Genomic DNA, 16939 nt, shown 5'->3' with positions numbered 1-16939 from the left:
AATAGTAATAAAAAAAAAAAATCAAAGAAAGGTTGTCCTTTCAACTTTCCACAATTACACAAAATACATATATATACACACACAAATCAATCAAACACATTATTAGTTGTAAATATATATAAACTAAAGGCAACTAGTTACAAAGCTGTTTAAAATAGTTATCATATATGGATGGTATGCTCTTATAAATGAAATATGACTGTGACAATGTACCGTTGGGTGGTAGGATAATGTAGACTAGTACACAACATTGATTTTGTTTATAGACGGTCATCAAGAGAGATTGAATGCAACAGAAATAGCAGACCGGTTGGACATATTGAATTATAGTCCCACATGCTGCAAACACATCTTTTGTTATAAAGTAATTACGTCTGCTTTATTTCTCAATTACAGTCTGTAGGATTAAGAAACTGCTCAGAACAGAACATTTCAACAGTAATTACCTAATGACTTAGGCAGCACAGGTGGGTCTAGAATAACAAAACATGATCTTTAGGAAGTAATTTTTTTTTGTTAACATCGATTTAATCATTTCTAAAACCCCAATATATACTGCTTTTGTAGAAATTACCTATAGCTATAGGAAATCAGTGGACTACCAATCAAAAGTTTACACAAACTCAAGTCTTAACTGAAGTTCAACTGGAATATTTAAAATTTTAAACAAACTCTGAAACTATTTCATAAATAAATAGTATAAAGGACAATAGATATTAAACTATGAAACAGCACTTACTAATAGTTTAAATAAAGGCTTTGAATAATTACAAATTGACAACTGCAGTCTATTACTATTTCATGAATGGGATTAATGTTCATGTTGTAATTGTTTTAAGTAAACTAATTTAAACTTGAGGGAAATGCAAAACAAAACTTGCAGTTCTTGAAAGCACTGCTGAGTATGTGCCAAGTATAAAGGAATTGAGGTCCAACAGCTGACATGGTGATGCCTCATACCTGTCTAAAGAACTCTTCGAGCAGGGACATGGTCCAGCGATGATGCAGGTCCCAGTTTTTGGCTGGGTGACTGATATCAGCTGTGTGCAATAACAGAGATAAGGCTTTTGGCTTGTCAATCCTGCAAAGGCCAAAAACATGCAGGTTAGTGGGGCAAACAAAAACACAAACCTGAACACAAAAAAACAAGCAAACTAAAACAGATGTCATAACATTTCCACTTCAAATACAGTACAGACGTTAACAATTTGACATTTGGAAAAGCAGAAGAGTGTCAGGCAAAATCAGGAAAATAAAAGGAGGAGAGTTAGGTATATATATATATATATATATATATATATATATATATATATATATATATATTTTTTTTTTTTTTCCAGGTAGTGGACTAAAACACATGAGGGACACCAAGTATATTGAAAGCTAGGGCTTCCATGCGTTAATTATGCAAATAACATCCCAGCAGGCTTAGGGTCATGTATAAAAATTCTGGACAGGCCTGGTTGCCTATAATCATGACTACCATGGCTGCAGAGAGGAGACCTCGTGACTCTGAATGAGGGGTGATTGTTTGGGTGCATTTGGCAGGAGCTTCAGTGACCAAGACAGCTGAACTTGCTGATGTTTCATGAGCAACGGTGTCTGAAGTGATGTCAGCATGGAAGTCTGAGGGTCAGCAAACGGCAACTGGGCAAAAGTCAGATATCATTCTTCACCATGTTCTCTGCACATGGTGCATGTGTGGCACCAACCTAAACAACACTAGAGCCCTGAGTGCTTAGTTTCAACAGTGAAGGGTTCCGGTGGATTTATAATGTTTTCCCAGCATGGTTTGGATGCACTCATTCCCTTAGAAGGCAAGGTCAATACTAATCACTACTTAATGGTACTGAGAGATCATCCTAAGCGCATGTTGCAGCATTTCTTTCGTGCCGCAAGGGGTATCTTCCAGGATGACAATGCATCAATCCACAGAGTATTGGTGATCGCTCAGTGGCTTGATAAACATGACCCTGATGTTATCCATATGTCAGCAATTCTGATCCCAATGGAGCATACATGATATTCTGGAACCACTCCTCCATCAGCCAGGCATAAGTTGACTTGAATGGTGCCACATCCCTCTGCAGAATTCCAGACGCTGGTATAATCTGTGCCATGGTGCATACAGGACTTATTACCCCCACATGGAAGCCAAATGCCCTATGAAGTGACTTTATCATTGTTGTTCCCATTCATTTGTCCACTACCTGAACACACTGCATCGTCCCCTTTGAGAGCCACTTTCAACTTGGAAGATAAATATATACATAGACAATTAGACAATTCCCAGATACAGTAAACAATGCAACAATCATCCTGCTTCACAAGAAAGCTGACAAAGACAATTATAGGTCTATTCCAATCAAGACCTACAGCTTCAATCCAGAAAACTGGATGCTAAATAAATGCATAAAAATTTTACCACCTGTGAAAATATGTCTGAAACATGATATTAACTTAAATTAGAAGTTGTCATAATTATTTTATAATAGACAGACACAAATATTGAAACAGATTTAATGTACAAATGCCTATGAGTTTAGCCCATCTTTGTACAGAAATGAAACCAGAAAATTAAATATAGGAATATGAAGTTTGTATTTTTGAAAAATAACAATGAATAGCTAAGAACTTGTAACAACACAATACTAATTGTCCATAGAAGAAAGAGTTTAGTTCACCTTTGTTGCATACTGAATTTATATTTTGACCTGAGGACAGGTGGGTCTGTTACAGATGGTTAGATAGAGAATAGGCTCACACTAATTACATTTTCTTGGCATGATATTAGGTAACACAAAAAACTCAACTGAAATAATGTAAAAAAAAAAAAAAAAAAAAAAAAAAAAAAAAAAAAAGACAAATGTATTCACACCATAATTACAATTATTTTTGAAAATTCCTTCCTCTTTTCCACTTGTGCTCTTTTCGCTAAGCTACGCTACACTCACTAAACTTGCTGCAGTCAAAGCAATTTATTTCCTATCTCCTTTCCATTCACTATACATGCTCCACATATTTTAAATTCTCTGCGTCGTGAGCTGTTGCACAGGCAGATTTCATAGTCCAGCAATTAAGGCATAAGGACGGTCACGGTTTCCAACCTGTTTTTCATGAAAGTTTGTCGTACAGTCACATGAGAAATCAAGGTCCATGAAATAACTCTTTGCAGTCAAAATGCTGCATTAGTAGCGGAAAGCGTGTTCCACAGCATGTTAATGGCATTGAGGCAGACTGCCAGTGAGAATCCACAGAACGTGTCAAAGAACAGTGTAACAAAGCTGAGAGGAGAAATGTAACACTCCACATGGATGCCTGTGCTTTTTTGCCATGGATATACCCTCCCTGCACATTCAACTGTCCACCACTGTCCATTTATAAGCAAAGCTGATATTCTAAAGGCAATGCGTGTTGATTGTGATGATCTATTCTTATGAGACTGGAGGAGTATATTAAAAAGAGAATATGTCAGTTCAGAGACTTACCCTTCTGGTTGCTGTAAGAAATTTTTCATTGCCTTTATTTGCTGAAAATGACAAGACATGTCTGTAGCCAGGACCATCTCAACCACCAGCGCTCGCAGTTCTCTGTTTGTTTGATAAGGACCAAAAAAAGAGTGAATACATATAATCATATTTTAGTCTCCTTTTCTTGACAATACTGATTTGTTTTTTGTTGGGTTTTGCTTTGTTTTGTCACTGGCCTGCCAAATTCTTACTTGAAAATGCCTCAAGTTGAGATAATAAAGTTGCAGAACATGTTGAAAACATATCTATAAACCATATCGTTTTTACAGTATACTCCAGATTACACCACAAGGACTTAAAGAACAACTGCATAAATCTTATCACAGAGTAGACATGTAGCAAATCTATTTATTAAGTTACCAAATTGGACAGTCTTAGATTTTATTACAAAGTGTGCTTTTCTTTTTAAATTACATTAAAAAACATTTTGACAAAATACAACCCACTGAAAAAGTATTTTAGAAAAGTAATTAAAACAAAGATGGTTTACCTGTACCTGGACCTAAAAGAACATGAAACCCAATTTGGGAGGCAAACAAGGGAAACTCTGGCAGCCTCTATTAGCTCTCGTCAAACACTTACCTCCAGTCATCTTTCGTCAAGTTGTACAGGATGTTCATCTCATCGTCATCCTGAAGGAGTCGGTAAGCTGCACTTACATGGTGGCTTTCTAGTACTGCTCTGTCATTATACAGAATAGCTGTGTCCGACCTATAAATAGACAGTGTGCATACATTAGGGAACACAGATATATTCTGTTTTTTTGTTCCTGGAAGTAAAATGAACTTCTTTATTCACAGTGATACGACTAAGTTAGTACACTTCTGCAAAGTGTCTTTGCTTCAAAGCAGAGCTGCCCAATTTCAGTCCTTGATGCTCATGGGTTCTTTTGCTTTGTGTGCATCAATCAAAACCTGATTAAACATTTCCCAAGCGGAAATGCCGGATCATGGCCCTCAAGGATCAGAGTAGGACACCACTGGTTAATAATTCATAATCACTCATGCACTCTAACACAGTTTTCCTGATGATAAATAAAGAGTTTGTAAAATGGCTTTGATTTAGAATGACTTGAAGTTCCACTTGGTGCGAGCTGGTGGTGCACTGAATTTCAATCAAATAAAGTTTGCTTAGGCTGTCTGTGGTTTCTATATTGATAGGCTAATTTTGTATTGTTCATGAAAGAGTTACTACATTGGCTATCAGCAAACTAATTAAAATCAAATAAAATCCACAGATGCTGTGCTATGCTAGTCTCCTTAATATCATTTTACCTAGGGCACAACACCATGCCTAACAGCAGTAGAAACCCTTACGACGGAGAATGGAAAGAGAGAGAAAAAGAAGAGGATGAAGAAAGACTTGTCACAATCTGTTACCTGGTTTGGATGTGAAAGTTATTCGTAGTCCCGGTGTGTTCGTAATCATGGACAGCAGCTGCAAAAATCATAGCAAAGATCTCGAGCTCTGTCATCCAGTGCTGCAAAACAAATTAAAGAGAAATCAGATAAATGTGTCAGATTCCTAAGACTGAAGGCCCGGCTTTCAATGCAGGCTGCCCCGCTGACAATTCAAACCCAACTTTGCTGCTTCGTCCCCCCAGCACTTTTGCAAGTAATAACCCATTTCCATCATGCAGACTTGCATATGACACTTCTTCCATATGCCAGGTTTAAGAAGTTCCAGAAGCAAAACATGAACAACATAAGCTGAAAATGTTTATTTTAGTAAAATGTCTACATTTGGCAGAAGATTGCCCTGTCAAGAAGTATCAGCATTACACAGGATACAATTATAGTACGCTTTGATATCAACACGCAATGCTGATTCACAGTATGGCTCCTGCTGAGCTCTCTCTGTTTAGTCTGGCTCTGTTTTCCCCCCCTTGTTTTTCTTCATTGGGATTTATTTGTAACCCTTTAAACTCTTAATGAAAAGCTTAACTTATCAAAAAAGATAAATCCTGTCGATATTCCATGATTCACAAATATTATAATGAAAGGAGAAATAATGTACATAAGAATCCACATGGAGATCAGCTGCTCAGATAGCTGCTTCTCGTTTGATGACTATATCCTCTGCCCTGTCAGATTTTTTACATCTCTTCTACTTCTTCAGCTGAAAATGTTGCTTTTGTATCTTTGGATGAGATATTATCTTTCCAAGTTATAAAATCTTCAGATTCTCCTCTTGCGCCTTGATGTTTAAAAATTTATAGATTCCACTTTTCCGTTTGAAGGGCTACAGCAATGTGGCTAGGCTCAAAAAATTGCACAAAGCCTCATTATCAAGACAAGCTCTGTTGATTTGCGATATTCCTAGAAAGAAATATTCAAACTTGCATACAAATACTTATGTTGTAATTCGCCCTGGATAAGGGCGTCTGCCAATAAATAATAATAATAATAATAATAATAATAATAAATATTGGAGTTTCTGGAGCAAGAGTAGAAAGGGTTAAATCAGTCTCTCATCATGATGAGTCATGCTCAGCTTGTCTCCTTGAAATGTTATAGATTTACAATTCCTTCAATTAAATGTCTAGACATACAGTCCATATAAAAATTTCTAATGCACAGAACAATACAGACAACTACAGATAAACAAAAACATTATCATAATTAAAAAAAAAAAATGCTTTTTTGGCCACGCAACTTTATGAGATTTTAGAGAGGTCAAAATTAACTCAAAACTTAAATTCACTGACCATTTGCAGATTAAAAACATGATAATTGACAGGCTTGCATTACACGGATGAGAGAATGTTCTGTAAATCAAAAAGCTGCCACCACCACATATTGGAATTGTACATTGGACCAACATTTTTTATTTTGGTCTGGGACATGTTCACAGACATGTTCATGATTGTTTAAGTTAAAAGAAAACATTTTTTTTAACTAGCCTAAACCAGTTAAGTTAGCAAATTGAAGAAAGTGGGTCTCCAGCCCTGGTGCTGGAGAGCTAATATGCTATTTCGTTCTCAAACCAACATTCATTCACAAATTATTGGATTAACTGAATAAGATTAACATGTTCTTTAGCCACTGATTAAAGTCACTAATAAAACCTGAAAGATCAGGGCTTTCCAGGGCAAGTGTTGGAGACTTCCAATGTAAAGCTATTATTTTAATTACAACATTTAATTCTATTTGAGTATAATTCATTTTATACAGCTACTCTCTGTACTACTGCACAAAGTTCCCATGCTCTTCTTTAGCTAAATCACAAGAAATACTTTAAATATTTACATTAAAAATATAAAGAGACCCACAGGATCTCTGAACTAACATAAACAGCAGCACAGGGAGCCACTATCCCCTTTATTTACAGTCCAGTAAGAGTCATGACCTGTAGGTAGAAAGGGACATTTTCTCAATGACACATTATAATACACTCTCCGTGTCAAATCGCATACTTTCCATTATATCAATCTCAAATGGCAATGTTTACATACAAACACACACATGTATACACAGAAAGGACAACTGTTTGGTATATTTTCCCCACTCATATCCTTCCCTTACTGAGTGCCTTTGATAAATACAAAACTTTATGATAGAAATTACACTAGCATAATATAAGCCACAATTATTCCTCTCTCTGCCAAACCTATATAACAGCATAACAAGATAATCTATTTCTTATAAAGTAAATGCAGTATCATTTAACTTTTCTGTATCTTCAATAACTAAATTGTAAGAGTTTGCACAAAATGTGTTCACTCGTATTTTCACCATGCAAAGTGTGATACATATCTTCATTCATTCTGAGAAACTATGATTTGATAAAAATTGGTTTGCTTGAAATATATGACCCAAGTAGACAGGAATACATTTTAAATAGCTATATAGATTAAACTTAAAATCATCCATTAATGTATACATAGTATATTGCTGAGAAATATGAATATAAATATGCATAATGGATTACAGATGTTGACTTAAATCAATATTTGTTCATCAAATGCCCCTCCATCCCCCACCCCCCACCTATAGCTACACTAAACAAAGGTTATTTTTCAAACCAGGATCTATAAAATTAATTTGACCCCAATTTATTCACCTCCCTCATCTTAAGTGTCTGTCAAAATACCCTAATCAATGGTCTATGAATTACGTACCTAATTTATTTGAATACAACTGGCCATTAGGAATGCAAAATAAGAAACTGAGAATAATATGTAGTAGAAACATATGTGACAATATATACAACAAGTTTGAAAAGGGAAGCTTGAGCTAAATGTCTCTAGACCTTTCTGTTTCTATTTCAATGGTTTAACATCCGCTTTAGACAAAAAGAAAATGCAGATTTAAATAGCAATAATGCTGTTTTGTGATGACATTTCTCCTGCGACTTATTAATTGCAGACAAATAAAAACACAATACTGAACATATGAAAAGGCTACATATTAAAACTTTTCATCCCAGGTATTGCAGATTACTGTGCTTGAAAAGTGTTGGAGATGTAGGATTTCAGAAATCTGTAAAATACACAATGCTGAAGGTGACTTATGCTCCAGAGGCTATCTGGATTGGAAACAGTGAAGGTCCCACCTTTGTTTTGGGAAACTTAATCTTCAAAACCCCTCTTGAAAGAGATCATTAATATTTTGTGTGTGTTTCTATGTGGAAATGGGCACAATTTACCCTATCCACCTGCACATGTATCATCATTTCACATCTAAATGGCTACACACACACAGTCCAAGTCCTAGTTTCCCTACTGCATGCAATGCACAAACAACTCAAGCTGTTACAAAACACATTTGCTGCATTCAGCTATATCATCTCAGAAAATAACACTGACCTTTTAAAAAAAAAAAAAATACTTCTAATGGACTGCAGCTCTTTGCCTCTCTCATTATTCACAAGAATGTTACTGTTGTGAGGTCTTTCATTTCCCATACCAAGGTCTCAAGAGGCTAACCTTTCAATTTTGAGTAATTTAAACTTTACAGTGTGCCTTGCAGCCAACAGTGAAAATTATAATCTTCTGATTCAGAAGGCGAAATGATGTAGTCCATGTGTTTGTTAAAACATCATTCATTTCTTTTTCCAGTGGAGGCATACATGATAAATGGTATATATTGCACACCTTACTTACACCTATAAAACCTATAAATATTTATGTTTCCACATTTTTAAAAATGTGCACCCTTGAGGAAAAAGCAGAAACAAAAACAAACAAAAAAAGCAAACTAATATGCCATTAACCTGTCATCTGAAGTAATATGCTGTATATAAATGACATATTTAACTTACACATGTTTTATCATGTTTATATGCAGTTTTTCATCGAGAAATTAGTTTGTTGATTTTGTAACCCATGTTTGGAGGAAACATTTATTGTATTGTATTGTATATATATATATATATATATATAGTTATTATGTAAAAGGGTTACATGTGTTGCTATCTTTTGCAGCCTAAAAAAGGAACCTAAAGAATCCATTTCATACTGTTGCACTTGAGAATACTTGCTGGAAGAAAACAATTCAAAATAATGATTATATTTTAATAAAGTCTTGCTATTTGGACTAAAAAACAACCCTGACCTATGAAGGACATATTAAGCTAATAATAAATAATACAGTAAACATAGGTTGTGTTGATGGTAATGTGAACACAGGTGTTATCTCTTCAGCAGTCAGACATCAAGGTGTCTATGATTGTAATAAGTACAAAATTCTACATTATTGGACAGAATAAAAGTATTACAATATACACGATTGACATAAAATACCACAGCTTCTGAGTGTAGTAAAATACATCACTTGTTAGTAGTTGAGTCTAAAATGTAATTGAATGTGATTCAAGAAAACTAAAATGTGTCAGAAAGGAAGAAAAATGAAGACATGTATCCGTCTGTATAAACACAAATAATGCGATACACTTCAGCCATCATTGTACTTGGTAAGTTTTGCAGTTTTGTTTTAATTTTTAATGTCTGCCAAGTAATAATAATAATAATAATAATAATAATAATAATAATAATAATAATAATAATAATAATGCCTTTATTTTTATATAATCTAATTTGTTTATGAAGAATTTAAGAATAACATTTCAAAACAGTTTTAATAGCTGGTTAACTCTTCACAGATTATGTTCAAATGTTCCTCGCCTCGTGACAATTGGGCATTTAATTAAAAAATGATTTTCTAGTCCATGTCTCTGGGGATGCAGGAGCTCTTGTGTTTTTTTTTTTTTAAGTCTTATGCAAATAGAAGTATTGAAATTGGCCTAGGCTCCATTCAGGCATTGTTAGCAAATCTATATATTAATTTGCTTCGGATTCTTTAAGTAAATAATACAACAACACCAACAACTTTATCCTTAGTATATGAATGCAATCCATTACTGTCAGCCTTGTGGTTCATGATGTCATTGTTATCATAACATTTAACCTTTGGCCTACTATATATAGACTCAAAGCCATCTGCCAGGCTTACTTTAAAACCTTTCACTTCAAAGACTCCTAATGACAACACGACAGGAGTCTCTTATTCTCAGCAGGTTTAGTTCCCTAGATTTCTATAAATTATTATTATTATTATTATTATTATTATAATTAACAACAACAAAGCTTATCCTCCAAATAAGGATCAACTCCTTTACAGATAGTTATGGGTTACACACTGTGTTGAAAGTGTGGATTTGATCTACTCAAAATTTCTAGGATAAATACAACAATTACACAATAGGGTCACGGATGTAACTGCGTATGAAGAAGACTTCCAACTAGAGGACTATATGTGTAAAAAAATAAATAAATGAATGTTCTATATTATTTTAAGGCTTTAAAGTCATCTATAATTTCAGCCCATGTTTTACATTTCCAAATAAATGTACAAATTGCATGAATGTACCTTGATCTTACAGAAAACATAACAACAAAATAGTTGTAGGGGGGTATTATGATGTTGATTTAATTTTAAATAGGGTTACCATATATCAACATAATATATTATTATATGAGAAGTGAGACGAGCGATTACACATGCTTGAGGAGACTTTCCTTTAACATCCTCATGTAGCTCTCAGTGTCGATCAATGATATCAGAGGTAGTTCAACCACTTTCAGTGATCCATGTGGGTTTTTGGGCTTTGGATTGCTGTCTGGCACATTAGCACAGACTAGTGACCCAAAGACACTCTGTTAGGCAAGCACTTAATTACCTATAGGCTCACTAAATAAGCTGCCTTGGACAGGGCTTAGTTGCAAATACTAACCCATGGTGCAGTTTCTCTTTAAAACATTAAAACAATATATGGAACACACTGGGAAATCCTGTTACACTATAATGTTGAGGTCTCAATACCAAGCAGGTGTTTGGGGCAGGTTGCAGATACTCCAACTATGATCAACCACTGTAATAACTACTTTTAAATACTATTAAATCGGACAATAGTCTTCATATTCATATTCTGCTTCATGTGCATACTGTTATTTAATACTAAACTATATTTTCTGGAAAAATCAGCCAAATCCTCTGTGACTGATGTTTTTCCTTCTCTAACATATTTGGCTTATTATATGTAATTCAGGCTCCGTGAAGGAAAAATTTGACAGTTTTTACTTTCCTTTGAGGTAGGGCAGAGAAAGTGGGTGCTCTTTGATAAATACTATTTGCAACTGCTCTTAAACGGTTTGCTGCTTAAATTGAAACATAAATCTCTTCTCAGAAAATTGTTTTCACATGCTGTGTGCAAGTTGGTCATGCCCAGGTTACACTGGATGATTCCGGATCAACCAGCTGTTTATTTTGTTAGATTTTATAATGAGTTTAATCTCCTTTAATCTTCTGCTGAAGCTTTCCCAGTCTCTTTCACTGTTCCATCCTCACCAAGTAACCAGAAGAATGAGAGCAAGGTAGTAGAAACTACGACATGCTCTGTGATGTGAAGGTAGGGCATTATGATTTACTTACGTGCCAGTTTAACATAATTGTTTAACACATTTTTTTTGTATTTCATTTGGAAGATCATGCAATTGTGTAACAAATGTTGTGAAATAACTAAGTAAAAATGATGTGCTGCAACAGTAGCAATGGCAGGCATATTGGTAGGGTCATCTAAGTGTTAATGCAACGATAAAAAAACTAACAGGAAAGCGGGTGCCAAGTGAGACTTAAACCATTAGTAACAGACTGTGGTAAGACGATTATAGAGGCTTTTTAAAGTCAGAAAATCATCAAATAGTAGCTCAGATAAACAAAATCACATTGGATAGCATACCTTCCTGTATAAAGATGAGCTTGGCATTATCTCATGCTAGGTAAAGGCACTAATTCACCATTAAGATAAAATAATTATTATAATAATAATGATGGTAATAATAATCATAATAATACTAACCATCATAATAAATGCTCTGTTTCATCTTATGCATTTTACATATGATACAATAACAAAAAATAGTTTAGGGAAAATAAAAATCATTGTTCTTGTTGGGTGGTAACAAGAATACTTTTCATTGAGATGTGAGTGAATGTGACCCCTGTGCATTTATAGAGCCTGAAGTTGCACTTCCAAGTGCATTCTGGGTACTGTGAAAAGAATCAGGAATAGCAATGCCTGGGGACTCAACAGCAAGTCTAGAACAGGGAAGATTACATGGCTACTTGATTCAGGTATTCAAGATCCTAAGAGATACTGACAGAATCAACACAGGGGACATCTACAACACAAACAATGACTCAAGGGATGTGGAGACACAAGTACATTGATGATACCAGACAAGAGATATTTTTCCACACAGATATTTGCAGATTTCTGGGATAAATTCCACAGCCACATTGCTGAAGCTAATCCTTCCATCTCAATTCCATTAGAATCCACCACACTCTCTCCCTTTTCTTCCACTAAGAATCTAGGAGTCCCCCTCGATCCTGTGCTCTCCTACACCCAGCACATCACCACGCTGACACGCACCTGCAGATCTTCCTGAGCAACATACACCGAATCCGTCCCTTCTTCACCAACTACTCGACTCAGTAGCTCGTCCAGTCACTGGTCCTCTCCCACCTGGACTACTGCAACTCCCTCCTGGCCGGCCTGCCTATAACTACTACCCGCCACTCCAGCTCATCCAGAACTCTGCGGCTTGTCTGGTATTCTCTCTGCCACGATTCGCACACGCTACTCCACTGCTCCGCTGCCTCCACTGGCTCCCGATAGCGGCACGCACTCAGTTCAAGACATTGACCCTCACCTACCGCTGTCTTGACCAGAATGCACTAAGCTACCTTCAGACCCTGGCCTCTCTGTACATCCCCTCCAGACCTCTCTCATCTTCCGGTACCAGAAGACTAACTCTGCCTCCTCTGCACTCTCCTTCCTCCAGAGCCACTCTTTTTCATCCCTGGCCCCTAAGTGATGTTACGACCTTCGCACTGAAGTCAAAACAGCAGAGTCTCTGACCTCCTTCCAGCGCTTACTCAAGACACACTATTCAGACTTTACCTGTAATTTAGTTGTTTATTCCCCTGTGTGGCTCAGCTCTCCTCTAAATTTTCAATTTATATAACGTTTTCATCATACTGCTTGCTTTTACATTGCTAGTACTCATGTTGTTTATTTTGATTTCTCCTATGCCCCCTTCCCCTTAGCTCTTAACTATGACTTCAGCACATCTTGTCTGCACTTATTAGCTATTGCAATCTAGGATGTAGGACTGGTATTTTGTATTAACTTTATATCTTACCTATGCACTTGTGTAATTTTGAACATTTAATTGTATTATGTTTTGATCTGTAATCTATACTGTATTATTGCACTTTTGTAATGCTATTATATTTTGTAAGTCGCCCTGGCACCTACTAAGAAATAAATATTAATACAAATGTAGAAATAAATAGGATCATGTAGACAAAGACAGATCAGGTAATAGTAACAGGAATAGTTTTTCTAGTATGGAAAATTAAAAATAATTGAAGAAAAGTATTGAGAATTATATATAATGTTCTACTTTTTATTTGCACATGGAGAATGGCTACATATCACTTGTTGATCTGTTCCTGCCTTAGACCTATGCCCAAGCCTTGATTGGCATGTTCAGTAATGAAATAGTTAACATCAAGGCACAATGTGAGCTTACCGGTTCTGTGATAGTGGGTTCCCTCTTCAACTTTAACACTATTATCAAAGACTAGCTATTCTAAGCCATCTGTCATCAGAATCTATCAAGAGCAGCAATAGAAAGGAAAACAGGGGTGCAGAGTGATAATGAAAAAGAGATAAGTCCTGTGAAGTGCACCACACTTCAATCTCGGTTCCATTTGACTGATTGCTTTATGTTCTAGACTCCACAGTGTTTATTTCTGCAGACTGTTATCCAGTGGAAATTGGTCCAAACTGCCAAACTGATGTTAGGTTGAAGTTAAATTCATAAGCTCGTGTTTCGTGACCCAGTTCTCTTCAATTGGAAAACAAAAAGTGTGTATACCGAGGCAGTGTGTGGGTTCGCACGTGGGTTTAAGGAACACAGAACATCGGGGATTGGTGTAAATAAGTGCACAAGTGTTCAAAACAAAAACAAGACAAACAGAAACTGAAACTCCTCTCTGAGTCTACCTAAACACATGTAACAGATCCCTCACTAAACGTATAACTAATACTAACGACAAACAAGACCGAACTGCTAACAATCCAAATCTGTAATCCAAGTTCAGTCTGAATAGCCACAAAGCAAAGTCCGGTACCGCAGGCGTGTTATATCCAGTAGCTGGGTGAAGTCCAGGGTGTCTTGAAAGCTGTGTGGTAGTACCTTGGGAAATACTGGTATAAGAGATGGGAAGTAGACTAATGGGCCTTAACGTCTTCAGATCTTGTTTGTCTCCTTTCTTGTGAAGGAGGATCACAGTTGCATAGTTCTCTTAATCTCAGACTTGTTTAATTCTAAGACACAATTTTCTCAATTTCTTCATTTAGTCATTTTTAGGGCACTGATTTGATTTTTTCCAATTAGGAAAGTTGTTTGGGATTTTTTACATTCCAATTATTTTCAATGGTTATTTTGAAAATTAAATTATTTTTAACCTTTCTTACCACTTCAGGAATACAATTCCTTACTGTTTTGTACAGTTCAAGGTTGTTAACTTTTGATTTGGGGTATTGATTGCATTCTCTCTTCTTTTCTTAATAAGATATAATAATTATCTTGTTTCTTTGGGAGATATTTTGATCTTATTGTGATGTATTTCACATTTGTGATGCATCTAGGTCTTCTTGTTGGTCATGAAGTATACTATATTGAATCTTCAGGTCCAATTTGTACTCCTTTGATGATTTTTGATATTTAGTTGGTTTCTTTAGTTTTCATTAGTTTTATTTGAGATATACCCTACACAAAACCATACTGTGATCTTTTCCAGTATTAAATCTGTTTAGGACAGTGCCTTCTTCCAATATATGTTTTCTATTTGTTAAGATGCAGTACATTTCACTCTTTCCTCCATTGGGACTCCTCTAGGCCCATTTTCTTATTGACTTTTACTTGAAGAGAGCATTTATAACAAAAATATGTGTGTTTTCTGCAAATTCCACTAATTTATCATCTCTTTAATTTGTGTTGGCATTTAAATTACCTACTCATGGTATCTCATCATGTTGTTATTTAGGGAAAATTGAGGAAACATGTATCACTCTTATTAGATATGTCTACCACAATGCCACATCAACCAACCCACTCCACCAAAATACTGACAAGATCAAGATCTGCAAAGGAATATGTCAAGGAGGCACAATGTCTCCAAAAATGTAAATTATCTTTCAATTAACAGGAAGTAAATTATCTTGAAATTATTTTTTTAGATATCTTTAAATAATGATTGTCTTGTTAAAATAAAATGTGGGTTTATATAATTACAATTTAATAATGCATAGATCTCTTTAATAATCTTTAATTTGTAGATATATTTAAATCAATTATACATATCTGTAAAATTAAAGTGATTTAAAGAAATCTGAAATTCAAATCAAGATATCTGTGAAGTAAATTTCGAAATAATTGAAGATATCATGAAATACATTTCCAGCTATCACTAAAGGATAATTTGTGCAACAAACAAATGCATTGTTGTTGTCCTTTCAAATAAAGAATGTTACACCACCAACTGTTTATTTTGTCCTTTGATTTGCACATCTTAGTCACTGACTACTGTGGTAATGTAGCTCTCATTGATCCGTCCACTATAAAAATGAGTGAAGATCTTCATTATTTTCTACAGCATTTGTAATGAGTGTGTTCTAGGTTCAATTAAGTATCCTACAGAATTCAAGCAGTAATCATTATTACCTTTCTATGTTGACACTTGACCTTCTGTAAACTGTGGCTTGCAGGTGAATTGCTAAATAAATTCTGCCAAGCATTATAAACACATTTGTATGGGTAGTGCCATCTATAATTTCCTAGATGTCTACTTGATTCACAACATAAATACTTTTGAAGTGTAATTCATTGCATGGTAATGTTTACTAGGAGTCCACACATCCATTTGAGATTTGGGATTTTCCATCACCAAAATCAAGTTGGATTTGTTATGGCATATTGTGTAATGATAAATACACACCCTGCTGTATCTGGGGCGAAACAAAACTAACAGGTAATGGCTTTTATAATTGTAATGGCTCTGGTAACAGTTCACACACAGTAGAGCATGGACACTATCCACAAAACCTAATTAAACATTTGTCTCAGGATTATCCAATAAGGAATGTAGCTGTGGACATTCGAATTTAAAGAACTGATCACAGATGACTTCATCCTGAAAATTCAAATGCAACGAGATGGATGCCCACAGTACCAACAATGTGGACTCTCGGAAAGCAGGTGGATAGTGCAAAAGAGGTGGTTTATTTAAACAACATCAACATTTCAGGATGTAAAAACCAAATATGACAAAGTCCAAGGGAGGTGAATACTTCCTTTAGCCACTGTAAGTATGTATGTATTCTGCAAATGTCTTCTAATCCCTAACTAGGATACAGGTATGGAATTTATACTTCAGAGACAGAAAGCCACTTTTATCAGCAACCTTATTTTCAACTGAATGTCTAGCCGATACTGACTGTGAATGTAATAAATACAATAATTTCCACATCACATACATAAAACAAGTTGTGGTCACCTCCCAATAATAATGAAAAAACAATACGTAAAAGCTGAAGACCATAGACCAATATGGATTTTAAACCATAAAGACATTTTCCAATGTGCAGAAGCGCTTTTGCAGATTTTGGCTTACTATAATTGTACCTAGGATGATAACTTTTTGGATATTATTTTTGATAATATGATGTCACTTTGACCTTTATTTTGACCGGATTCTACATGCTCAGAAAAAGCCGGTATTTTCTAAACATGGTCACTTGGTTTTACCTTCATAGTTCGCTTGAGCCTTTGATTC

The 16939-nt window shown here is 35.3% G+C and overlaps 1 protein-coding gene across 5 annotated transcripts in view; it reads right to left on the bottom strand.

Moving 5' to 3' along the window:
* LOC136768296 (dual specificity calcium/calmodulin-dependent 3',5'-cyclic nucleotide phosphodiesterase 1C) overlaps positions 1 to 16939 on the bottom strand; it is a 151076-nt gene that overhangs the window by 20314 nt on the left and 113823 nt on the right. For all 5 annotated transcript variants that reach the window (XM_066722463.1, XM_066722433.1, XM_066722441.1 and 2 more), the window contains 4 exons: positions 4910 to 5010; positions 4113 to 4241; positions 3489 to 3590; positions 961 to 1081 (listed from right to left, as the gene is read on the bottom strand). In XM_066722463.1, the coding sequence (XP_066578560.1) occupies positions 961 to 1081; positions 3489 to 3590; positions 4113 to 4241; positions 4910 to 5010 (453 nt within the window). The remainder of the gene's footprint in view (positions 1 to 960; positions 1082 to 3488; positions 3591 to 4112; positions 4242 to 4909; positions 5011 to 16939) is intronic.

The sequence above is a fragment of the Amia ocellicauda genome, chromosome 2 (genome assembly GCF_036373705.1).
Source record: "Amia ocellicauda isolate fAmiCal2 chromosome 2, fAmiCal2.hap1, whole genome shotgun sequence".
In the NCBI taxonomy this organism is placed as follows: Eukaryota; Metazoa; Chordata; class Actinopteri; order Amiiformes; family Amiidae; genus Amia; species Amia ocellicauda.
Note: the sequence above shows the minus strand (reverse complement) of the source record. Positions and strands in the feature narration are given on the sequence as shown.